General features: G+C 50.1%; 1 protein-coding gene across 3 annotated transcripts in view; it reads right to left on the bottom strand.

Moving 5' to 3' along the window:
• Positions 1 to 24,106, bottom strand: part of SLC12A7 (solute carrier family 12 member 7) — a 92,763-nt gene extending 68,657 nt beyond the window's left edge. For all 3 annotated transcript variants that reach the window (XM_090276255.1, XM_090276257.1, XM_090276256.1), the window contains exon 1: positions 23,945 to 24,106. In XM_090276255.1, the coding sequence (XP_090132381.1) occupies positions 23,945 to 24,074 (130 nt within the window). In that variant the 5' untranslated portion in view covers positions 24,075 to 24,106. The remainder of the gene's footprint in view (positions 1 to 23,944) is intronic.
• Positions 24,107 to 25,625: the final 1,519 nt, after the last annotated feature.

Here is a 25,625-nt window from a genome sequence, read left to right as displayed (position 1 = left end):
TGATAAAGATGCTCACAGGCTTGACAGATATGCTTGAGTATGGCAAATGCATAAGAGAAGAAGTGAAAGCTATGCTAAATGAAACAAATGAAAATCCACACAAAACCAATGGTGAAGGGAAGGAAACTAGGATTCAAATCAATGATTTGGAATATAAGGAAGAAAAAAACAGTCAACCAGTGCAGAATAAGGAAACGAGAATTGAAAAAAATGAGGAAAACTTCCCAAATTTTGTGAAGGAGATGGACATATAGGTCTGAGAAGCACGGAGAGTCCCAGGTGAGCTGGACCCGGAAGGGACCACACCAGGACACATCATGATTGAGATGCCAAAGGTAAAAGATGAAGACCGAGTCCTGGGGGCAGCAAGGGAGAGGCAGAGAGTTGCCTACAGGGGGTTGCCTATGGGACTATCAGCTGATTTCTCAGAGGACACTTTGCAGGCAGGAAAGGACTGGCAAGCAGTATTCAATGGGATGAAAGGCAACCTGCACCCAGGATTACTCTATCCAGCAAAGCTATCATTTGGAATGGAAGGGCAGATGAAGTGCTTCCCAGACAAGGTAAGGCTAAAGGAGTTCATCATCACCAAGCCATTATTGTATGAAATGTCAAAGGGACTTACTTAAGAAAAAGAAGATCAAAACTATGAACACTAAAATGATAACAAATTCACAACTATCAACAACTGAATCTAAAAAATAAAAACAAAATCCAACTAAGCAAACCAGGATAGGAACAGAATCATAGGTATGGGGATCATTTGGAGGGTGATCAGCTGGGAGGGTGGAGGGGGAGAAATGGGGAAATGGTGCAGGGACTAAGAAGCATAACTGGTTGGTGTAAAATAGACAGGGGGATGTTAAGAATAATACAGGAAAGGGTGAAGTCAAAGACCTTACATGCACGACCCATGGGCATGAACTAGGGAAGGTGGGATTGCTGGAAGGAAGGGGGGGTACTGGGCAGAGGGGAGCAAAGGGGAAAAAATTTGGAACTACAGTAACAACATAATCAATAAAATATACTTTATAAAAAAGATCCCAGGTCTGATAGACTCACGCAGTTCTTCTCTATCTGCTCACACCCCACTGACCCTTGGTCAAATTCTCACCCAAGGTTCTGTCCTTTCTGGGGTATGGCCATGTGTCCTGAACATCAAGGGCACCTCCCCAGAGGCGACATGCAAGGAACCACAGATATGACCAGGCCACTCCTTCTAGCCCTTCTGCCCATTCCAAAGGAATGGGACACAGGGTAGACATGTCCAGCCGGGGCCCCTCTCTGCTACAGAGAAAGCTATGCCTCTTGCCTCTGAAAAGGCAGAGACCCTGAGTTCAGCTGAAACATCCCAAGAGTGCCTGGGTGGCACCAGGCAGGTCTGGAAGTGTTTGGAGAGTAAACACTCCCACCTGGGCAAATACAGCTGCAGCCAGGCTCTGAGGCCACACACTACACCAACTGACAGGCAGAGTGGGGGCCCACTCTCGGAGCCCCAAGTTTTTCGGAGGCACAGGAAGCTGAAACCCACTTCTCAGGCCCAGAGTCAGAGGACTCTAACATGCACAGAAAAATGTCACACTGGGGACCTTCACTCAGGGAGATGTGAGGCCACTGGATGAGACCACTGGTGAGTATTGGCCATTGATCACCAATGAGCATCAGGAATGTTCTGTGCATCCTGGGAAGCAGCCCCTGCCTTTGGGGGAGGACTCGTTAGCTGTGAAGGGACTGTGGAAATGCAGGTGCCACCTACCAGGCAAGCAGGACAGTGTCTGCTAAAGGTATCAGGGATGTTTCCAGAGGGTCAAAGGGAAGGGAAGGTGAGAAAATAAAATGGAGTCACTATAGTCAAGCTGGTAGATTAGTAAAACCACTTAGGTTGAGGTGTAAGGAAACAATTCTTGTTTAACTAGCCTGGGAACTTAACCTTCCCAGTCCTGTATCAATGCCCAGATATATATCAAACCTCCAGATAACCCTCTGATTACCCCCTGAGGGACTAAGGAAAGAATGTTCATGTGTCCAGATTACCTAACAACCAACATCTAGACCCATCCTGACTGTCTGACATCCATTATCAATATCACCAGTCATCCAGAACAGCAGTCCCCAACCTTATTGGCACCAAGGACTGGTTTAGTGGAAGACAATTTTTCCACGAATGGGGGTGGGGGGGTCAGCGCTAGGGGGAGGGAGACAGGAGGTGGAGCTCAGGTGGTAATGCAGTGAAGCTTCCCTCCATCCCCCTTGCCGCTCACCTCCTGCTGGCCCAGTTCCTGACAGGCCACTGATAGGTACCAGACCACAGCCCGGGGATTGAGGACCCCTGATCTAGAAGACTTACCTCAGACTGGTTTAGAGACTAAGAATGCAGGACTGATTCTTCTCAAGAGTATACTTTTTACTATAAAGAACCCTCAGCTTGCCCTGGCCAGTGTGGCTCAGTTGGTTGGAATGTCCTCCAATACACAAAAAGGTTGGGGGTTTGATTCTGGGTCAGGGCACATACCTAGGTTGTGGGTTCAATCCCTGGCTGGGGCATGTATGGGAGGCAACTGATCGATGTTTCTCTCTTTCTCTCTGTTCCTCCTTGTCTAAAATCAATAAACATATTTTAAAAAGAAGAAGAAGAAGAAGAAACCTTAGCTTTTCCTTGTTTTTTGGAACACACTGGGTATTGCCTAGTTGCACTTCTGATCTGCAAATCTTAAGACCCTTGAACAAATCTTTAACATTTATTTCTAGCTAACCTGATTCATTTATACTCCATTGGTGGACAAGGGCAACCAAGGGAAGGAAAGGAGCAGCAGGAGGAACAGGCCTGCTGATGTCTGCGAGGTCTGCGAGGTCTGCGAGATCTACGGCAAGAATGGAGACAGGCCCACCAGGGCTGTAGCTCACTGGGAAAACCCATCGGTACAGACAAGGAAAGAGCCCACAAAAATCTCTTCATCCTGCCCCCCATGACCCAGGCTCACCCGAGGCTCTGAGGCCTGGAGATTGGAAGCAGGTCAGGAAGTTAGTGTTTCATGGGCACAGAGCTCCAGCTGGGAAAGACAAAAAGTTCTAGAGATGAATGGTGGTGATGGTTGCACAGTGCTGTGAATGTTCTTAATGCCATTTAAAAATGAGTAAGATGGTAAATTTTGTGTTTTGTATATTTTACCATGATTGAAAAATGAATTTGAAAGGCCGGTGCACTTCCAAGCAAGGTGAGTGTGGAGGGGGCCACTGGTTTGTGCTGCGACTCTTGTTCCCAATATGTGAAAGCTGGAGGGGGTGACACCCACCACCTCTCCTCCCCAAAGGAGAGGTCTCGTGGAGCACCCTCCCAGGTACGGGATGGTAAGAGTGCCACCAGGATTGTCCCTGGGGGCCATGTGGCAGTCTGCCTGAGAACCCGGGACTCGGGAGGCAGGAGGAATTTCCAGGCCTTCTGGCGTGAGGTGCGGAACCAGGTTGCCCACACCTTGCCCTTCAGTCCTCTGTCGGGCTGTGTGCTGAGGCCCAGACAAGGAGAAGGCACAGAGCCCCAGGGACCCGGGCATGAGGGAGGGGCCAGGCAGAGCCTCTACAGCTGCCCCTTGAATGAGCATGAGAACACCCAGGAGTCACGGACAGGCAACATCATCTCGGGAGGAAAATTACAGCCTCAACTGTGGGTACAACTGACATGATTAAACAGGAAGAACATAAAAGATCTCAGATGGGGTTACATTCACAAATACACGGAGCTGCTTCCAAGGCACGGCATTATTTCTCCGTCCAAAACCTGGTGACTCAAAAGGAAAGTGCCTCACTGTCGTCAGAGGGTGAAAACCTGATCCCGGGCCTGGAGGCTGAGGGCCTGGGGTCAGACAGCAAGGGAGGGACGTCCCTGCCAGGGCAGCCCAGGGCGCATGTCTTCATTTTCCCCTGAAAAAGAAAGTTAAAAAACTAAAGAAACTTCTGATATTACCTCCATGATTGTATTTCTGGGTGTGGTTCAGAAAAAATGCTGAAAATTACCTAAAATTACTCTTGTTTGGTGACAGGGAGCTTAGCTGCGGTGGTGACAGCTCTGCCGCCCCACTCTCCCATCAAGGTAGCCAAGTTTGGCAGCTCCAGAACCATCCAGAAACTTCCAGAAGCCCCAGCACTTGCTTTGGCTGTGTATCAGGCGGCTCCCCAAGTGAGGATGGCTGCAAGGAGGTGTCCTCATGCCCAGTGTCCTGGGCAGGGCGCACCTACCTCATCTGAGCAGCCTTTGAGACATTAGAGAGAACCCCATGGGGGTAAGCCTGGGCCCCAACATGTGGCAGAGGGCTTTTGACATGTGGGCAGGGGAGTAGAAGGGCAGTCTTTGGCCCTCTTGGGCCTAAAGTGAGGGAGAGAAAGTTTCCACCCCCCACCCTCTCACTTGCCAGGATCAGACACAGAGTGGTGGGGGCAGGAGGGCAAAGCTGCCCCAACCTCCTGCTTCATTTCCCCCCTTAGTTGGGCTGGTGGGGGGGGGGGGCGGTGCAAGGAGAAGCTTCCATCTTTCCTTCTGACACACTAGATGGATGCAAGGACAGACAACTGCCAGGCCTTTCAGGGAAATCAGGAAGGAAGTAGAGGAGGAACACCGTCCAGAGATAGGAGGTGGGAAAAGGGGGAACAAGGCCCAGAGGGCAGAAGGAGAGGCAGAGCTCAGAAGGACCCACGCTGTCTCCTTGGGTTTAAAGCAGCAGCCAGTCCAGTCAGAGGTGGGCAGCCCAGGGAGCTAGGTGGTAGGAGCTGGGGTACTGAGGAGCAATGGGGAACAGCCGAGGCCCCAGGCAGAAATCTGACGGGAAGGGTGGTTTGGGGGCCTGTGCAGGCCTAGGGTCCTGGGGTAGGGGAAAGATACCCCAGAGCCAAGCAAGCTGCTGTTGGGAGGGGAGTAGCGGCAGCATGGGGAGAGGGTCTGAGGGTCTCTGAGCAAGGGCTGTGAGGTTGGGTGGAAGCTTTCTGGAACCCCTCCCCGGGCCGTGGCCTCCTGGCAGGGTCTAGATTGGTAGACGAGGCCCTGGAGTTGGCCAAAGGACCAGGTGCCCTCACAGAGCAGGCTGGCAGCAGAGCTTGGGCACCAGACACAGGTTTGACTTTTCAAGCCGGCAGGAGGCTCCATTGTACATTTGTGTCACAGTCCTCCCCTGCCCCCTACTGGTCATCCTGTTACTCACCCAAAGGCCAGCTGGAGACCGGAAGCTGCCAGCGGGAGTTGGGTAGAACGCCACAACCCTTATGCTTTCCCTGCAGTGCCTCACAGTGTCTCCACAGTTCCCCAAACAGTCCCCCACAGTGCCCACCACAGAGCTCCATAGAACCCAACCTTATCACACCATGCTCCCCACCGTGCTCCACAGTGCCCTCCAGTGTCACACCATGCCCCCCACAGAGCATGGCCTACAGCTTCTCACTCCTCACTTGGAGGCCACTATCTCCCTCCTCCCACCCCAGCTCACGGTGTCTGCACTGCAAGAGTGGTCCACCTCCTTCACGTGTGGAGCCACATAGCTTCACTCCTCAAACCTGAAAGCAAACAAAACTGAACAACCTGGATCCGCTCCCCAGGTAGCCCCATCATTGGTGCCCTGAGACACCACGTAAACAGCGGCTAGCGGCCAGACCACAGATGACACAGAACCCTGCCCCACGACCTCTGCCACCAGCAGCCCAATAGCCCGACCACAGCCTTAGCAGCAATAAGTCCAGATGGTCAGGACTTGGTGAGTGACCGCCCCACTTCCACTCAGGACCAGCCACAGCAAACATATGCTCCCCAACCACCCACACAGGGTGCCCCCTTCTAGTTCCCACCTCCCACCTCCCTAGGTTCACGGCCCCCTTTTCTCCACCGTGACACTCTCACACTTGTCTGCCTGCCCAGCAGTCTCTGGCAAACATAGTGATGGGCTGACCCTGCCATAGCCAGCTCTGCCCGTTCACACTGGGAGGTCCTTGTTCACAGCCCTGTCCGGACATCAGCACTTCCTGAGGGCTTTGCATGGCTGTCCTTGGGCTGGACATGCGGGCAGCTGAGGGCATGTCTTTCTGGGAGTGGCCTTGAGCATCGAGGCCCTTCCTGCTCACCCCAGCAGAGCATCACCACCCACAGTCAGGACTGACGGGGAGCAGTACCACACTGAGAGCTGAGCTGTGCTGGCACACGTAGGCGGCCTACACGTTTCTGAGATGATGACGTGGGCTCTGCCAGGACATTTTCTCATTCCCATTGTCATTAGTTCAAGAGGTTTGTGCTCGGGGCGTTACCTAGGGTGAGAGTTCGTCCACAGCCAGCCCCACAGGCCCAACAGGAAGGTAAAAGTGCCCAGCCACCAGGAGCACCAACGCTCAGCTCAGAAAATAATGCCTTGGAATAAAACAAACAGGGTTCTTTGTCTTCAAATACAAGTGCAGGAGAACAAACACTCTGCCCTCCAGGAAAATGGCCACAGCTGCTTGTAAACCAGTTCCACTGATCAGCCACTGGCCCACAGGCCCACTTGCCCCTACTCTGCATGCACATGTTTACATCCTCCATTCCCACACGGTGACTCCATGCCCTGGCCTCACCAACAGCACCGTCAACATCAACCCTCTGCTGGGTTTTAAACTCACAACCTGGCTTCCAAGTAAAGCCTGTTACCAAATGTGAGCAAAGTACAAAGGGCTCAGGGGACAAAGTGCAGGTGGGGCCAGGGCCCTGCGAGGCTTCCCGTTCTGGACTCCAGGGGATGCCTTGGCTTTTGTGAGTCACTGACACACACACACACCTCCCCGCGTGCATGCGCTGCACTCCTGGCCCTGTGCTCTGGCACTTTGTGTGGACCCTGGCCTTGGCTCTGGGCAGAAAACCCAGAAGTAGTCTGAGCAGGTGGGGTCTCTCCTTTGGGGCTGCTTCTTAGGCCCTGGAGGGTGGAGAATGGCACTGCCCCGCACCTTTCTTCCTGGGAGAGCAGCATTCAGGTGACTCAGCTGCTGCCAGAGCTGCACTTTGGAGCCATGTCTGCTCTGAGCACTGCTTTTGGCTCGGGTCCCAGCCTCCTTGGCTCCTTCAATCACCCCTCGGTCCCACTCTGTCCACCATCCACAGGCACAGTGGTCAGCTCCCTGCTGGGGTCCAGTCTCCTCCTGGGACTGCCCCAGGAGGCCCTGGGCTCCTGGCTGTAGGGTGTGTGCCTCACAATGGGCTGGGGTCTAGGTTCCCTCAGGCTCCCCCTTTGTCTCTGTAGACACAGACAGTGGTGATGCTGCCCTATGGGGTCAACCCAGGTGCCCAGAGCAGCAGCACATGCTAGAGTACCTCATGGCAGTCATGATGCCATGTGATGGGGAGGCTGACGGCTGAGGCTGGAGCAGGAGGTGTGTCCATTCTCCTGCCACCCCCAAACCCGCCCCCAGGGCTCCCAGCATTCCAGCAAGACCTCTCAGGCAAGCCCACCCAGCCTCTGCAGGCACCACTCAGAGAGCTGCTGCACCCAGAGCCACATATGGAGCTTAAGACAGAAACATGTGCTCTCACAGCTCTGGGGCTACGTGGCCCAGGGCCATGTTCCCTTTGGAGGCTCCAGGGGAGGGTCCTGCCCACATCTTCCAGCTCCTGGGGCTCCAGGCATCCCTGGGCTTGTGTGCATCACTCCAGTCTCTGCCTCTGTCTTCAGATGGCCTTGCCCTGTGTGTCTGTTCCCCTCCTTTTCTCTTACAAGGCCATTTGTCACTGGGCCACCCAGATAATCCATTATGATCTCTTCATGCTCGGATCCCTAACTTTATCACATTTGCAAAGAGGCTTTTTCCCAAACAAGGTCCCATTCACAGGAATTAGGGGTTAAGGTGTGGGCATAAAGACAAATCTCAAAACTAAAACAGAATTCAGGGCCAAACTTGGAAGAATGTGGGCCCCAGGAAGGAGTGCCAAGGAGTCACTCCCACTGTTACCAAACAGGGGACCGGCCCTGAGTGAGTCTGCCTGGGACCAGCTATATAGTGTGCGGGTTCTTGACTTCCTGTAGGCAAGATTTCACAACATGAGTCCAAGTGACTATGAGGATACATTTATTAAAGCTGGGGACAATGAAACAAGGAAGGGCTTAGGACAGACAGAAAAAGCTACAGGAGCACCTAGGCTGGGCTACCTTAGCTCACTGGGAAGTCAGAGAAAAGGCGGCTTTGGAGATGGGTTCAGGGGATAAGCCTGCAACGAGCTACCAGTTGCCCACTGCCTTAGAGTTTAGGAGACACGTGCCTGTGGGGAAAGAAGTGTGGGGAGAAGAAGGGAAAGGAAATGGTGAGCAGCTCCCCAGAGGGAGAGCACTGGCTGGGTCCTTTGTCTTGAGGCTTTTATCCCTTTCTTGCAGGTGGGAATCTTAGGGGAGTCTCAGGGGAGAGTTTCAATAGTACATCCATCAGTTCTCCAGGTGTGCCCTTTTAGGGTCATAGTCTCCACTGACTGGTCAGTGGCAGGGCAGGGGGTCATCAGTCATTGGCTTGCTCTGAGAGAGAGAGAGTCCCTGCGGGAGAGGGGGTGATGCTGGAGAAATGGAACTTGGGGAACCCCAATACCTCTCAGCATGTGTCCACTCAACTTTCCATCCCACAACACCCAGAGTGGCCTGTTTTTTTCCCTTGAGCAACCACATCCCACTTCTATGATCCCATCCCCTTTCATTAGCAGGGCTGGTTCTCTTGGGGACAAAAGTTGTTTTAACATCAGCTCCCCTCCCCGTCATCATGGAGTGCGTCACACCCCAGTGCTCTGGAAACCGGGCAGACTGTGAAGTGTCCAGAGCATTTTGCCCCATCTGTTTTAGATGCATGTGCTTCAGGCCACCAGTCCCAGGGAATACTCAGCTAAGAAGACCTCACGGGTGCTGGAATGTGCCTGCCTGCACCTCCGCCTCCTGGAATGACGCGGCCACAAGCCCTCTCAGTGCCGCTATGGCACAGCTAAGGATGAGCCAGCTGAACTGTTTTAGGCCAGAATGCTCTAGGGTGAGTTGGCTGTGGGGCTCACTACATCTCTTCAATGATCAGCACTCCTGGATGAACCTCCCTTGAAGGACCCTTGGGAAGACGCTTGCAATCTCAGGCTGCCACGAGGGCCTTGGTCCTGTGTCTGTATCTAGGTATTTCTTTGTGGTTACACAGTCCAGGCTGGACTCCCAGGAAGATAGAAACCCTGCAGAGAGTCCTGTGGGTGGGGGCCCAGATGCTCCCTTCCTGTGCGCCAACACAAGGAGCCTGGTTCATGAAAGAGAGGGTCTCTCACTTTGTGCAATGACTGGGGGAGATCCAGGTCTTACCTTCTGCCTTCACTCCCCACTCCCCAAAGCCCCCCAGGGAGGTGTCCTTCTGTAAATGGGGTGGAGGCTCAGTGACAGCACCAGAGTGGTTCACCTTCCCTTTGCTCAGGATCTCAGGGCCTCCTACTCTATATGCCATATAGTCCAGGGGGACAGGAGTGCTGGGGTTTCCTGGCAACGAGATGCAACAAGGAGCCCAGGCCTTGAGGGAGAACTCGGGTGGCCAGGGAGAGGGAGGGCATGGATCCCGATGGAGTGGCTGCCAGGGAGAGATCCTCGGTCTAGATAAGGCAGTCCACAAGCCTCTGGCTGGAGAAGGCACTGGGCTCTGCTGTGACAGCTCAGAATGACCTCATGGAGGACCACATGGGAGAGGCTGCTCATAGGGAGTCAACTGGGGGCTCAGGACAGAGCAGAACCATGGTGCAGGACACCAAGGAAGCTGAGCTGAGATAGACCCAGCTGAGGGCAGCAGGGGTGCCTACGGGCTGTGAAGGTTGAACAGTTTATCTCAGTCAGCTCTCGCAGAACAGACACCACAGACGGGGAGGCTTAAACAACAGATATTTATGGCCTCAGTCCTGGAGGTTGGAAGTCTGCCCAAATTTTGGGTTAAACATTTTTCTGGTGCTTCTGTACAGATGTTTTTGGATGACATAAACATTTAAATTGGTGAACTTTAAAGAAAGCAGAGACTTCTGGCCAAGATGGAGGCCTAGACAGACACACTGGGTCTCCCTCCACAATTAAGAAGGAATACAACTACCTCAAAATTAGAGACAACCAGAAGTTCCAGAAAATCAAGATGCATGGAAGTCCAGCAAACAAAGATATAAAGAAGAAATACTCACCCAGACAGGTAGGAGAGGCAGAGCCCAAGGGGAGAAGATGTGGTGTGGTAGCAGCGGTGGCAGTGGCAGGCCAGTGGAAAGCGCAATCACATGTTTTAAAAAGTAGCGGGGGACACCTGGGGAGCATTCCCAGCTTCTGACCAGACCACGCAGCTCATGGTCCCAGGACCAGGGAAAATCAAGCCTCATGGCTTCTGACTGTGCAAACCACTGAGGGTTAGGGCAGAGGAAGAAACTGCCAGTCTCTTGGCAGAGTCCGCTTCTTTAAAGGGTCCCCATAGTCCTAGAATGTCCGTAGACCCACCCATTCTGGGAACGATGGTCAGGGCAACAGCTAGAGGGGCACCAGTCCCATACAGAAGTGGGAGAAGTACCTGGAAAAGGGGCGAGTGCTGAATAGGCAGCATTGTTCCCTCTCTGACCTCTCCCCCACCACAGCACCACAACATGGTGAAACGAGTCACTCTGTACTGACGAATACCTAAGGCTCTGCCCCTTAAATATAACAGGAGCGACAGCTCTACCTAAGACACAGAAGCAAACAAACACAGGAGCCTGTCAAGATGAGAAGACAGAGAAGTATGGCCCAAAAGATGGAACAGATCAAGGTTTCAGTTCGAGAACTAAGTGACGAGGAGATAGCCAACCTAACAGATGCAGAATTCAAAACACTGGTGATAAAAATGTTCACAGGCTTGACAGATATGCTTGAGTATGCCAAACACATAAGAGAAGAAGTGAAGGCTATGCTAAGTGAAACAAAGGAAAAGCCACACAAAACCAATGGTGAAGGGAAGGAAACCAAGGTTCAAATTAATGATTTGAAATATAAGGAAGAAAAATACAGTCAACCAGTACAGAATGAGGAAACAAGAATTTTTAAAAATGAGGAAAGGCTTTGGAACCTCTGGGACAACTTTAAACGTGCCAACATCCGAATCATAGGGGTGCCAGAAGAAGATGAAGAGCAAGAAATTGAAAGCTTATGTGGAAAAATAATGAAGGAAAACTTCCCAAATTTGGTGAAGGAAATAGACATACAAGTCCAGGAAGCAAAGAGAGTCCCAAACAAGCAAGAACCAAGGAGGACCATACCAAGACACATCATAATTAAATGCCAAAGGTGAAGATAAAGAGAGAATATTAAAAGCAGCAAGAGAAAAGCAGAGAGTTACCTACAAATGGGTGCCTGTGACACTGTCAGCTGATTTCTCAAAAGAAACTTTGCAGGCAAGAGGGGACTGGCAAAGAGTATTCAATTTGATGAAAAGCAAGGACTTACAGCCAAGACTACTCTACTCAACAAAGCTATCATTTAGTATGTAAGGGCAGATAAAGTGCTTCCCAGACAAGGTAAAGCTAAAGGAGTTTATCATCACTAAGCCATATATTATATGAGATGTTAAAAGGACTTATTTAAGAAAAAGAAGATCAAAACTATGAACACTAAAATGACAACAAACTCACAACTATCAACAACAGAATCTAAATATAAAAACAAAATCCAACTAAGCAAACCAGAGTAGGAACAGAAGCATAGGTATAGGAATCATTTGGAGCATTAGCAGCTGGGAGGGGGAAGGGAGAGAAATGGGGAAATGGTGCAGGGATTATGAAGCATAACTGGTTGGTACAAATAAACAGGGGGAAGTTAAGAATAGTATAGGAGAGGGAGAATCCGACTCATGGACATGAACTAAGGGGGGGGTGGGATTGCTGGGGGAAGGGGGATACTGGGCAGAGGGGAGCAAAGGGGAAAAAATTGGGACTACTGTAACAACATAATCAATAAAATACATTAAAAAAAAAATAAAGAAAGAAAGCAGAAGTGCCTTCCCTAACACAGGTGCGTTTCATGCAATCAGTTGAAAGCTGACCTCATGAAGCAGAAGGAATCCTGCCAGCAGACAGCTGTGGTCTAAACTGCCACTCTTCCCCAGGTCTCCGGCCCTCTAGCTGCCCTATAGATTTGGACTCAACAAGCCATAGTCTCGTGAGTCAATTAATCTCCGTGTGTACACACACATCCTATTAGGTCTGCTTCTCTGGGGCCCCAACAATTGTACTTCCCACATTTTCTCAAGTGTCTGCAGTGAGCATCACCACTCTGACATGGCTTTGAGGGAACTTTACAGAGTGCTGGAAGGTGACCAGTCCACCCAGGCCCTCCATGGGGGTGACTTCATGACCAAGGCTGCTACCAGAGGGGCTCTCACACCCAGTGAGAGCTGGGGGCTGGGTCTGCCCAGCTCTTGATGGGCTGCACACCTTGTCCCTTGCTTACTGGGCAGTCACAGACACTAAAAAGGTAATGATGTGGCATTGCTTTGCAAACTGCCCAAAGTGAGGATGAGGTGATGGCAGCTCTACTAAGGTGGAGGAAACATCACATGCATGTGTGTACACACATGCATACTCCCTTTCCTGCAACCAGGACACAACATGTCCACCAAGGGGACCATCATGACTACTCTTGCCTTAATGCAGTGCACAGGCCCCTCCTGGGGCACAAAGCTGGGATCTCAGACCCTCCAAGGACAACTCTGAGCAGTCCCAGGCAAAAAGCCAACATGTGCTGCCTCCTGAGGGAGGAAGTATAGGTAGCAGCTACCTTCCCATTTCTGGGGACAGGCCACTGGTGCTAAGAAAAGAGCTAACACCAGCAGACAGAACAAGGAAAGACCCGGAAGGCTGGTGAGGCTGGTGAGGCTGATGAGGCCTCCCAAGAGTGCCCAGCCCAGCTACTCCTTCAGACAGGAGAGCTTGTCCCCACTCCGGGGTGTCCAAGAAAGGACAGTAGCGGCTAAGGTGAGGCAGGGGCTGCAGGCCCAGCAGCCAGAATGTTCGGCCTGTGCATTCTGCTGAGGCTGGCTCTGGGCACTAAGACAGTTAGTGCATGTCCAGGGAGGAGAGGGACTGAATGGGTAGGAGGACTGAGGGCCACCTCACCCCCCAAGCCTGGCTGAGTGGTTGAGGCTGCCACTCCATCTTTGTCCAGGGAGGAGCAGTTCCTTGAGGGAAGCAGTGTGAGGAGAAGCTGTGCCAGACCTGCAGCCCCCTTCCCAGAATCTGCACGCAGGAAGCCAGCCAGAGCCCCCCTTCCCCTCCAGGACCAGCCCGGAATGGGTCACTCAGGGTGTTATTTGAAACAGAAGGTCCCTGGACAAAAATAACTCCTGTAAGAGGCCTGAACATGCACCTTACAGAGAGCAATTTAGATTTAAAAGGACCTACTCCTGGGAGAGCCCCGCGTGGCGAGAATTGATTTAATCAAATTGGCCTCTTCCCGGAAAACCAGAGGCCAGGGGTTCTCTGGCAGAAACAGGCAGGAGGGGAGGGATTTAGTTCCTTCTTGGACCTTCTCTGTAGTTTGCTTCTTTTTCTTTTCTTCTCTCTCCTTCTCTTTTTCTTTGTGTGTATTTTTTGTATTGTGATAAAATATATATAACCTAAAAATCAGTATTTAAACCATTTTAAGTGTATAGTTAGGTGGCATTAAGAGCATTCACACTATTGTGCAACCATCACCTCCACCATCTCCAGAATTTGTTCAACTTCACTTACTGAACCTCCGCCCCATTAAGCACTAACTCCTCGCCGCCCCACCCCCCCAACCCTTGGCACCCACCCTTCTACTTTTTGTCACTATGAACCTGACTTCTCTAGAGATCTTATATGAGTGGAATCCTTCAGTATTTACCTTTTCATGACAGGCTTATTTCACTCAGCATAATATCATCAAGGATCCTTTACCCCGCAGTTTATGTTAGAATGTCCTTCCTTTTTAAGTCTGAATAATATTCCATCGTATGGATGGATCATATCTTCTCTTTTCCAAATATATTTTATTGACTATGCTATTACAGTTGTCCCAATTCTTCCCCTTTCGCCCCCTCTGTCTGGCACTCCACTCCCTCTAGTAATCCCGTCTAAGGGTTGTGCGTATAAGTTCTTCGGCTTCTCCATTTCCTATATTATTCTTAACATCCCCCTTGTCTATTTTGTACCAACCAATTATGCTTCTTAATCCCTGCACCTTTCCCCATTCTCCCCCCTTCCCTCTCCCAGCTGATAACTTTCCAAATGATCCCCTTATCTATGATTCTGTTCCTGTTCTGGTGATTTGCTTAGTTTTTTTTTTTTTTTTTTTGATTAAGTTGTTGATAGTTGTGAGTTTGTTGTCATTTTAGTGTTCATAGTTTTGATCTTCTTTTTCTTAGGTAAGTCCCTTTGATATTGCATATAATAATGGCTTGGTGATGATGAACTCTTTTAGCTTTACCTTGTCTGGGAAGCACTTCATCTGCCCTTTCATTCTAAGTGATAGCTTTGCTGGATAAAGTAGTCTTGGTTGCAGGTCCTTGCTTTTCATCAAATTGAATACTCCTCACCAGTCCCTTCTTGCCTGCAAAGTTTCTTTTGAGAAATCAGCTGATAGTCTTAATGGCACTACTTTGTAGGTAACTCTCTGCTTTTCTCTTGCTGCTTTTAAGATTCTCTCTTTATCTTCACCTTTGGCATTTTAATTATGATGTCTTGGTGTGGTCCTCTTTGGACTCTCTGCTTCCTGGACTTGAATATCTGTTTCCTTCACCAAATTAGGGAAATTTTCTTTCACTATTTTTTCAAGTAAGTTTTCAATTTCTTGCTCTTTCTCTTCTCTTTCTGACATCCTTATGTTTCAGATGTTGGCACTTTTGGAGATGTCCTAGAGGCTCCTTATTCTATCCTCATTTTTTTGAATTCTTGTTTCTTCATTCTGTTCTGGTTGACAGTTTATTTCTTCCTTATATTCCAAATCATTGATTTGAACCTCAGCTTCCTTTCCTTCACTGTTGGTTCCCTGTGGATTTTCCTTTATTTCACTTGGTGTAAACTTCATTTCTTCACTTATGCTTTTGCCATACTCAATGAGTTCTCTGAGCATCCTTATCAGCAGTGTTTTGAACTCTGCATCTGAAAGGTTGGCTATCTCCCTTTCGTTTTGTTCTTTTTCTGGGGTTTTATTCTGTTCTTTCATTTGGGCCACATTTTTTTTTTTGTCTCAATTCAGCAGCCTCTCTGTGTTTGTTTTGTATTTATTAGGTAGAGCTGCTTTGACTCCCTATCTTAGTAGTGTGGCCTATTGTAGAAAAGGCATTATAAATTGTTTGGGGCAGAGCCTTAGGTAATTGCCAGGGTGGGGCAACCTGCTTCACCACTTTGTGAGTCTGTGTCGGTGGAGGGTTTGGAGAGGGGACAATGATGCTGCCTGGCTTCTGGAGGATTGCCTGGCACTTGCCCTGTGTGACTGGCACCCTTCCAGCTGTCATCCTGGTGCTGAATCCCAGAGTGGGTGGGTCTGCATACATTTTAAGTCCCAACAGTTCCTTCAAACAGAGTCTCCTGAAAATCTGGCAGTTTCTTCTACCACCCCAACCCCCACTGGTTTTTACAGCCAGAAGTTACGGGGATTTATCTTCCTGGTGCTGAAACCCTGGGCTCTGTGGTCTGGCCTGGGTCTGAGATCACTTGCACCCAAGGTATCCCTCCTGATCATTATCCACCACATGTAAATGTGGGATTGCCCATTCTGCCCTCACAACCTCTCTGAGCCACACTGCGTCTCCTCGCCTCTCCACCCATCTCCGTGTCTCCACCCCTCCTACCTGTCTGGATGAATGTGGCTTCTTTAAATCCTTGGTTGTCAAACTTTCATACAGCTTGATTTTCTCATGGTTCTGAGTGTTATTTGTTTTGAGGTCTAGTTGTAATTCTCTCTGTGGTTGCACAAGGAGGCAAAGCACATTTACCTACACTTCTATCTTGACCAGAAGTCCTGGACCACATCTTCTTTATCCATTCTTCTGTTGATATACCTTTGGGTTGTTTCCACTTTTTTGGCTATTGTAAACAATGTGTGCACAAATAATCTCCTCATAACCCTGATTTCAATTTCTTTGGGTAAATACCCAGGAATGGAACTTCCAGTCAAGACAGAGGCCTAGAAAGGCATGCTGCACTTACTCCACAACTAACAAGGAATACAACTACCTTAAAACTAGGGACAACCAGAAGTGTCAGAAAATACAGCTGCATGGAAATCCAACAAAGATATAAAGAAGAAATACTCATCCAGACAGGTAAGAGGGGCAGAGCTGGGGTGGAGAGGATGCAGTGTGGCAGCAGCAGCAGGCCACTGGAAAGCACAAACATTTTAAAAAGTCAAGAAGGACACCTGGAGAGTGCTCCCAGCAGCAGACCAGACTGCACAGCTCATGGTTCCAGCACCGGAGAAAATAAAGCCCCATTGCTTCTGACTGTGAAAACCAGTGGGGGTTGGGGTGGAGGAACAAACTGCCAGTCTCTCGGTAAAGTCCATTTGTTTAAAGGGCCCCCACAGTCCTAGAATGGCTACAAAACCACCCACTCTAGAAATGACAGCCAGAGCAACAGCTAGAGAGGCACCAGTCCCACACAGAAGTGGGAGAAGTGCCTGGAAAAAGGGCGAGTGCTGAGCAAGTGGAATTGTTCCCTCTCAGACCCCGCCCCTCCCCACAGAGCCACAACGAGGGGAAACAGGTTTCCCATACTGAGAATACCTAAGGCTCCACCCCTTACAATGTAGCAGCTGTGACAGCTCTACCTAAGACACAGAGGCAAACAAACACAGGAGCCTATCAAGATGAGGAGACACAGATGTATTACGCAAAAGAGGGAATGAATCAAGGTTCCAGCATGAGGACTAAGTGACAAGGAGATAGTCAACCTAAAAAACGAGGAGATAGCAAACCTAACAGACACAGAGTTCAAAACACTGGTGATAAAGATGCTCACAGACTTGCAGATATGCTTAAGTATGGAAAATGCATAAGGGAAGAAGTGAAGTCTATGCTAAATGAAACAAAGGAAAATCCACACAAAACCAATGGTGAAGGGAAGGAAACTGGGGTTCAAATCAATGATTTGGAACATAAAGAAGAAAAAAACAGTCAATCACTACAGAATGAAGAAACAAGAGTTTTAAAAAGTGAGGAACCTCTGGGACAACTTTAAACATGCCAACATCTGAATCATAGGTGTGCCGGAAGAAGAGGAAGAGCAAGAAATAGAAAGCTTATGTGAAAAAATAATGAAGGAAAACTTCCCAAATTTGGTGAAGGAAACATACATACAAGTTCAGGAAACAAAGAGTCCCAAAGAAGCTAGACTCAAAGAGGACCACACCCAGACATATCATAATTAAAATGCAAAAGGTTCAAGATAGAGAATATTAAAAGCGGCAAGAGAAAAGCAGAGAGTTACCTACAAAAGGTTGCCTATAAGACTATCAGCTGATTTCTCAAAAGAAACTTTGCAGGCAAGAAGGGACTGGCAAGAAATATTCAATGTGATGAAAAGCAAGGACCTGCAACCAAGACTACTCTACCCAGCAAAGCTATCATTTAGAATGGAAGGGCAGATGACGTGCTTCCCAGACAAGGTAAAGCTAAAGGAGTTTGTCATCATCAAGCCTTTATTATATGAAATGTTAAAGAGACTTATTTAAGAAAAAGAAGAGCAATACTATAAACATTAAAATGACAACAAACTCATAACTATCAACAACTGAATCTAAAAAGTAGAAACAAAAACAAACTAAGCAAACAACCAGAACAGGAACAGAATAATAGGTATGGGGGTCATTTGGAGGGTTATCAGCTGGGAGCAGGAAGAGGGAGAAATGGGGGAATGATTCAGGGACTAAGAAGCATAATTGGTTCGTACTAAATAGTCAAGGGGAAGTTAAGAATAGTATAGGAGAGGATGAATCCAAAGAACTTATATGCACGACTCATGGACATGAACTAAGGGGGGAGTGGGATTGCTGGAGGGAAACGGGTACTGGAAAGAGGGGAGCAAAGGGAAAAGAAATTGGGACCACTATAACAACATAATCAATAAAATATACTTAAAAAAATAAAAGAACTCATGGTAAAGAAAAATAAAACCAGAAAAACAAAAAACAAACAAACAAACAAACAAAAAGCACCTAGGAATGGAATTGCTGAGCCATATGGCAAATCTATGTTTAAATCTTTAGGAACCTCCTGACTGATTTCCATAGCAGCTAGACCATTTTAAATTTCTACCAGCAGTGTACAAGGGTTCTAATTTTTCCATATCCTTGCCAACATTTGTTATCTTCTATTTTTTTTATGATAGTCATTCATATGGGGATAAAGCACTAACTCAGTGATGCTGCGCATCTTTCCACATGCTTATTGTCTATCTGTATGTCTTCTTTGGGAAAATGTCTATTTGAGAGCAACCCTATGACCTAGTAATCCCCCTTCTGGTTATCTACCCCCAAAACTTGAAAACATTTATTTGTAAAGATATATGTACCCCTATGTTCATTACAGCATTGTTCAGGGTAGCCAAGGCATGGAAACAACCAAAGTGTCCTTTGACTGACAACTGGATAAAGAAAATGTGGTCCATATATACAATGGAATACTACTCAGTCCTAAGAAAAGATGAAATACTGCCATCTGCATCAACATGGATGGATCTTAAGAGTATCATTCTATGTGAAATAAGTCAGATGGAAAAGGACAAGAACCAAATGATTTCACTCATATGTAGGATATAAAACAGAAAGCAACAAATGAACAAACAAACAGACTCAGACACAGACAACAGTGTGAAAGTTACCAGAGGGGAATGGGGTGGGGGAAGGATGAAGAAGGTAAAGAGGGTCAAATATATGGTGACGAAAGAGACTATACTTTGTGTGCTGAACAGGCAATGGAATATATGATGATGTAGCATAGATTTGTACACCTGAAACTTATGTAGTCTTGTTAACTACAGTCACCTCATTTAAAAATTTAATTTTTAAAAATGTCTATCGAAGTCCTTTGTCCATTGATAATTGGTTTGATTTGTTGTTGATTTGTTGTTGTTGAATTGTTATAGGAGCTGTTATATATTCTGGATATTAATCTCTTATCAGGTATGATTTGCAAGTATTTTCTCCCATTCCGTGAGTTGTTTTTTCATAGCCTCCATTGGTGCATGTTTGCATTTTTTAAACCTTGTGCTTGTAGTTACCCTTTTACTGCCTCTGACCCCACACATTCGTGTAGTGGCCAACATCCATGGACACAGATCCAGAACCCCAGCCTAAGCCCATGGGGACAGAGGCACAGATGGAGGTTGTGAGGGTGGGACAGCCAGGGTCCCAGGCAGGTGCCACCCACAGGGCAGCAGGAGGGCTGTTCCAGGCGTCTCCCCTGGGGTCCTGGGCCTGCCATCGCAGCCTCCCAGTGGGTTAAGGATGTTTGTGTGGCTGCCTGAACCAGACATTCTCATATTTGTTACCTGTGTGAACTGACTACTGCAGGGATGAGCAGCAAGGACCAGAGACCCCAGGAGCCCCTGTGTGTGGGGGGCAGGGGCGGGGCTCTGCACTGAGGTCAGAGAGGCCAGCCTCACTGTGTGGACCTTGACTCACACTCTTTGAGACCAAGCAGTGATTCTCTCTTTGGATGGTAAAGCCTTTATTCAAAGGAAATCTTGGTATAAAGGAAGTTCATGCCTCAAAACCTATGACACCTCTCATGGAAAAGGAAGCCAAACTGAACATTAAGAAGCAAAGAAGAGAAACAATGGCTGTGCCTTTGAGTGTTTTCTTTTTAAGTCAAGTTAGAAATCACCAAGGCAAGAATTCTTCAGGGTTAGAGTGACCAGACCCTTGCGCGTTCTGGACAGAAGCACTGCTCCCCGAGACCCAGAGGTGGCTTACAGATTAACATGCACCATGCTCCATAAAATATTTAGGGGAAAGGAAACAGAGTCTGCCCAGCATGCTGGAGGTGGGGGGTCAACACCACAGCCATTGGCTTCCTCCACACTGGATGTCAGTCAGCCAAGTGAAAAAGGGCAGCAGCCTGGGTCCTGACAAAAAGTACCACATTCAGCCAGGGAAATGGGGCTTTTCCCTAAAATTATTTTTTAATCTTTACTTATTGATTTGAGAGAGAGAGAGAGAGAGAGAGAGAGAGAGAGAGAGAGATCAATTTGTTGTACCACTTATGCATGTATTCATTGGTTGATTCTTGTATTTGCCCTGATGGAGGTTTGAACCTGCAACCTTGGCGTATTGGGACGACACTCTAACCAACTGAGCTACCTGGCCAGGGATCTCTGAAACTTTCTTCATGCAGAAACCTATGACCAACACCATGAATTATGGATGCACAAAACTGTGTAAAAAGCACAGATGCACTGTCTGGGTAGGGGTGGGGGGTAGGCTGTTGGGAGGGCCTGTCACACAGGGAGACCTGGAAAGCCAGCCTGCCCTCTGGCCCCTCTCTCTATCCCATCTGTGCGTCTGCTCCACACCCTCTTTCCTCCCATGAGCAGCTGTGGGTACCAAGGGTGGTGCCTGACCAGACCAGGCCCCTTGGCTCCTGCTTCTGCTGCCCAGATGGACAGGCTGCCCCATCCTCGATTCTTGTGTTCCAATGCTGATGGCCTCTTGCTACCTCTCTCAGCTCAGGAGGATGTTTCCCTCCCAGACAGCTCCTATGCAAAAGTGACAGGCCACTCCACTACCCTTCAGTCTGCTTCAGGTGCAGCCTGTCCCAGGTGGCCTAGGGGAGTCTGGCCTCCGGGGAACAGAGCTGCCCTCTGATGTGTGGCCTGGGAGTGGAGGTCGGGGGACAAAAGGGGGTGGTGGGCATGTATTCCTTGGACTGCCTCCTCCCACAGGGCTTGGGGCTGGCTTTGACACTCCCCGAATGTCATTGCCCTCAAGGTGGTCTCCTGCACATGCTCTCTTTCCAGGATAGATCCTCTCCCTTTCCTCTGCCCTCAGGCTGAGGAGGGAACATGTCCATATCATGTGGGGGTTCCCACCAGCACCCCCTTACTGAGAACAAAAGGAGAATGATGGTTCAGCCTTACTTGCCTAGAACCTTCCACACCACCTGTGACATTGCCTGCCCCATGACAGCACAGCCAGACCTTTCCTGTGAGAAAAGGCTCTATGGTCCCCTTACACGTCACATCTCCCTTTCTGCAGCCCTATGGAGGGGGGGCAGGCAGTCACATCTGGAGCAGCATCTCTCACTTCCTACAGGTGAAGATGCGCAGTCTGCTCCTGTCCCAGTACAAGATCACGCTGCCCTTAATGAGCTAACTAAAAGTGGCTCAGTGGCACACTGTTGTGACCAGTGTGTGCTGTGGGCTTAAGGGGGAGCCCTTGGAAATGCTGGCTGAGCCAGAGAGACACTGAGGTGAGGACACAGAGCTGGGCTTACGTCCTGTCCCAGAGAAGGGAGACCCCACCATATGCTCTCTCTGCACACAGGCTCTCAACAGGAGCTGGTCTGAGAGCAAAGCTGAATGATTAGACCCTGAGATTCCCACTCCAGGCTGGATGCTGAAGGAGGGACCAGAGAGACACTGGCATGGCATTAGGAGCCTGTGAGTGGTGAGGCTGGGTGCCCCCAAGGATTAGAAACTCCCCTCCATCACCCCCCACATACTTGGAAGTGAAAGGACAATTCTGGATGAGTGCCTACCATGCTCCACTTACTTGCTTGGACCAAGGAGGGTCAATAAAGCCTATTTCCTTTTTTAAACTTAGTTTATACTGTTTAAATGGAGCACCAAACAATAGAGCTTTTGTTCTCAGATAGTGGGCACAACACAAAACCATTTCATTTACCACTGGCTAGAACTCCCACACCATGGAGCCCAAGGTCTGTGGGCAAACATTGGCGAGCGAAGTGGCGGAGCAGGCAGTGGCTGCAGGCTGAGCAGTTGCCACACCTGAGGACTGAAGTGGCAGAGTGGCAGGGGTAGCCTGTTCTTTAGTCCTGAAGGGTGGTGGTGGGGAGGGGGGAAAGGGGCCTGCTCCCTGGACAGCAGCCCACAAGAAGTGAAAGTGGAGGGGGGAATTCTAGGGTTAAGTGGGGTCTTCTGGCCCCAACAGCCTCATTTTTGAGTGCCACATTGAGGACTCTGGTGCAATGCCCTTCTTCCATGTCAGCCATTTCCCTCAGGACAGGCTGGAAGCCTGCACGACTCCCAAGAAATCATTAGTTTCTCTGACTTTTTCTAATTAACGACCGCAGAATTACCTGCTCACAGAGGAAAACAAAAGGGCCGTGTCACTGGGTAAGCAGGAGCAGGAGAAACCTCAGCCCCCACTTAGAGAGCACCTCTGCCTGGGCCACAGCTGGTTTGAGGGGTGCAGTGGAGAGAGTTCCCCTGCTCTGGGGTTGATACCACAGGTGCACAGCAGGTGCCACACATACCTCTCCTGAAGCCCAAGGGTCAGAGGATGACAGAGAGGGAGCATGACCTGAGAACCAGCTACTACCAAGGTGACAAGTGTTCTGTCCACATATCCACACCTGATCTAGAACTCAAGAGCAGAATTGGATCAACACACACATCCCGCGTCTGTGCCAAAAGTGCTGTCTAGAGAGCGGGTGTCTGCACACATACACACACATGCATATGGGCATGCATACTTCATGCACACCTGTGCCAAGAAACACCAACTACTCACATGGGGAGGCACCACTAAGATGTCACCACGATGCTAAAGAACTTCCCAGTAACTCAATGAAAGGTCTTGTTGAAAAAGCATCTAAAACCTCTGCTCTTCTCAGCCCTCACACTTAGAGCTGCCCTCCCTCATTGAGTGCACATACATGACACTGCATGCACTAAGTTTCTACCTGAAGGCCTGCCTCCCGAAGCTGACCTGCTGGGGCTACTGGGCATGGCAGAAGCTGCAGGTCACTCAGACCAACATCAGTCCTGCAGTGGCCGAAGTCCTGTAGGCAAGCGAGAGCCCAAGGGCAGTCTGCCACAGGAGACGATGAGGGTGAGGTCAAGACCCAGAGTGGGCCTCCCTTCCCAGGGGTTAAACACCCACAAATGGAGAGGGCTCTAGCAGCCTCTGAGGTTCAGTCAAACCCTGCTTCTGCTCCCAGCTGGCAGGAAGCCAGGCTTCGCTTGTCCTCCCTTGTTGCCACCCTCCCAACCCAGGGCTTTGGGCTTCCACCTGTGTGAGCAGTGAATGGCCAGAAGAGACACTGTCTGTACACTCACCTCCCCCCCCCCCCCACATATAGGGACAAGACGGGGTCACCGCTGTGGCTGCCAACACTTCTCAATGCCTTCAAATCAGAGTTCTCAAGACTGAAAGTACACGAAGGTAGACGTTAGATAATTAAAGTGATGAAAGGCGGGTGGAGTCACTGGGGAAAAGGACACAAACCAAGCAACTGATTAGACGGCTGTACGTGTTATAAAGGCACAGCCCCGAGGAGAGGCCTCACTGACCCTTGAGCGCGTCACCCAGACAGAAGGAGCCCAGCGGACGGAACATTCCTTGGTGGTCTGCAGGCCCCACCCCCATACGTATCCGGAATGTGATCTGGATGGACGCTCTGCATTCCAGGAGCAAGGATGTCAGAGGGCCCAGAAGCTGTCATCGGCCAATCCCCAAAGACAATGCCCTAGCATCTCCCTCCAGGCCCCACGACAGGAGACACCGCCGGCGCCGGCGGGGATCGATCGGGCTGCTGTCAAAGTCTCCGAGCAGAGCGCTGTGGACGCAGCCGCACTGGCTCAACCCAGCACTGACCACTGAGCGGTACGCGGTTGTCCCCAAGGCCAGCACTTTGGCAGCCCTCCACCCCAGCCACCCGCCACCCACTGCGACGCTCAGGTCGCCCGAATCTCTCCGGACGCCCGCGCACCCCCGAGGGGACGTCCGCGCCTGGTGGTACATACTGTAGCGGCTCGGCTCACGACCGTAGTGTAGAATGGGCAGCGCGTCCACCTGGGGCGGCTCTGGGGCAGCCTTAGGGTCTGGATTCCCCACCCCGCTCTCCGAGGGCGTCACCACGAAACGCTGGGACATGGTGGCCTCTGGTCCCCGGGCGCCGCGAAGGCTTCGGGAAGGGAGCCCAGCTCGTACGCGGGAGGGCTGGGGGGCAGGGCGGGGCGGAGGCGGAGCAGAGGTGGGGGCAGGGCGGGGCAGGGAGGACGTGGGGGCGGGGCGGGGCACGGTCTGCCCGGAGCAGGCGGTCGCATGGACTTTGCGGGATCAGGGTGCCCGGAGTTGCCAGGAGCGTCACCGGGAGGTGGGCACCATGGAGCAGACGTCTGGTGGCTAGGGCGGATTTGGTCGCCGACCGTCGTCAAGGTCCGTTGCCCATCGTTGCACACAAAATCCTTGATCTTGGAGCCAGTCCTGTCCCTTCCGAATAGCACAACCTCGGGGGTCGCGCTGCAAGAACGTGGAGACCCCATCCCATCTCAGGCAAGCCAGGGCCTGGTCCAGGAGAGGGACAGGCCATGGGAGCCCGGAGATCTCTGGTCCCCGGCCGTCTCACCTCCAGCGCTGGGAGGCTGGCTGGGGATCACTGACCGCGCCCACTGAGGGCAGGTACCAAGGATCCCAGAGTGAAAGAGTGGGGAGGCACCCGGTCCCTGGAGTCTAGGGGATGGATACCCAGAAGAGTGGAGGGCAGGAAGGGGAGAGCTGAGACTGGGTGTCAGGAGGTATGCAAACCAATGCACAAGACCTTTCCTGGATGAGAATCAGTCACTATTTATGGATTCCTACAACACATGCACCAGGTTACCATACAATTGTTACCACTTTACACTTACCTACATAGCACTTTACAATCTGAAACGTGGCTAGCACATTCATTCATTCATCAAATATTGATTAGTGCCTAGCTATGCCAGGCCCTGTGGATGACACAAGGAGGCAGAAGACCCTGCCTCTTTGAAGCATACATTCTATAGTGGAGGCAGAGCTAAGAGCTCTGATTAAGAAGCAAACAAGAAGGGTTCTGGGAAGGGTAAAATTGTAAATGGGGTGTCCAAGAGGGACCCAGGAGAAGATGACATCTGAGCAATGACTTAAAGAAGGTCAGTGGTCAACTGTGTACGGCTACAATTCACTCAACTCCTGGTCCACGATGGCTGCTCCTGGTCCAGCCAACACATTTGTATTCCAATAGTGGAGAGAGAAAACAGAGAAAGGGCAATGAGCTCTTTTCCTAAGAGCCCAGCTCAGAAGTCACACATAACATCTTCGTTTGAACCATTAGCCAGAACTTAGTCATATGACCATACCTGCCTCTCACAATGGCTGGGAAATGTGCCCACTAATGTTTGGGGGCTCTGTTAATGAGGAAGAATGAGAAGTTAGGTATTAAGAGCACAAGAAACACAGGAGAAAAGATCCAGGATTCTGGAGGATGAGGACTCCGTTCTTGCATCCACCCTCTCATTATGTGGTCCCATATCCATTCATTGGGAGAGAAGAGGACCAGGGTCCAAGTTCTCACACCTGCAGGAACACTTAGCCACACACATTTCCTTCTTGCACAACCTTTTGGACTCTGCTGGGTGCTCAGGAGCTCCTCTTGCCCCTTCACAGTGTGACAAATGGGAA

Source organism: Furipterus horrens, unplaced genomic scaffold, assembly GCF_987537825.1.
Source record: "Furipterus horrens unplaced genomic scaffold, mFurHor1.1.pri manual_scaffold_5, whole genome shotgun sequence".
NCBI lineage: Eukaryota > Metazoa > Chordata > Mammalia > Chiroptera > Furipteridae > Furipterus > Furipterus horrens.
The sequence above is the reverse complement of the archived record's forward strand: the minus strand, read 5'-3'. Positions and strand labels throughout refer to the sequence as shown.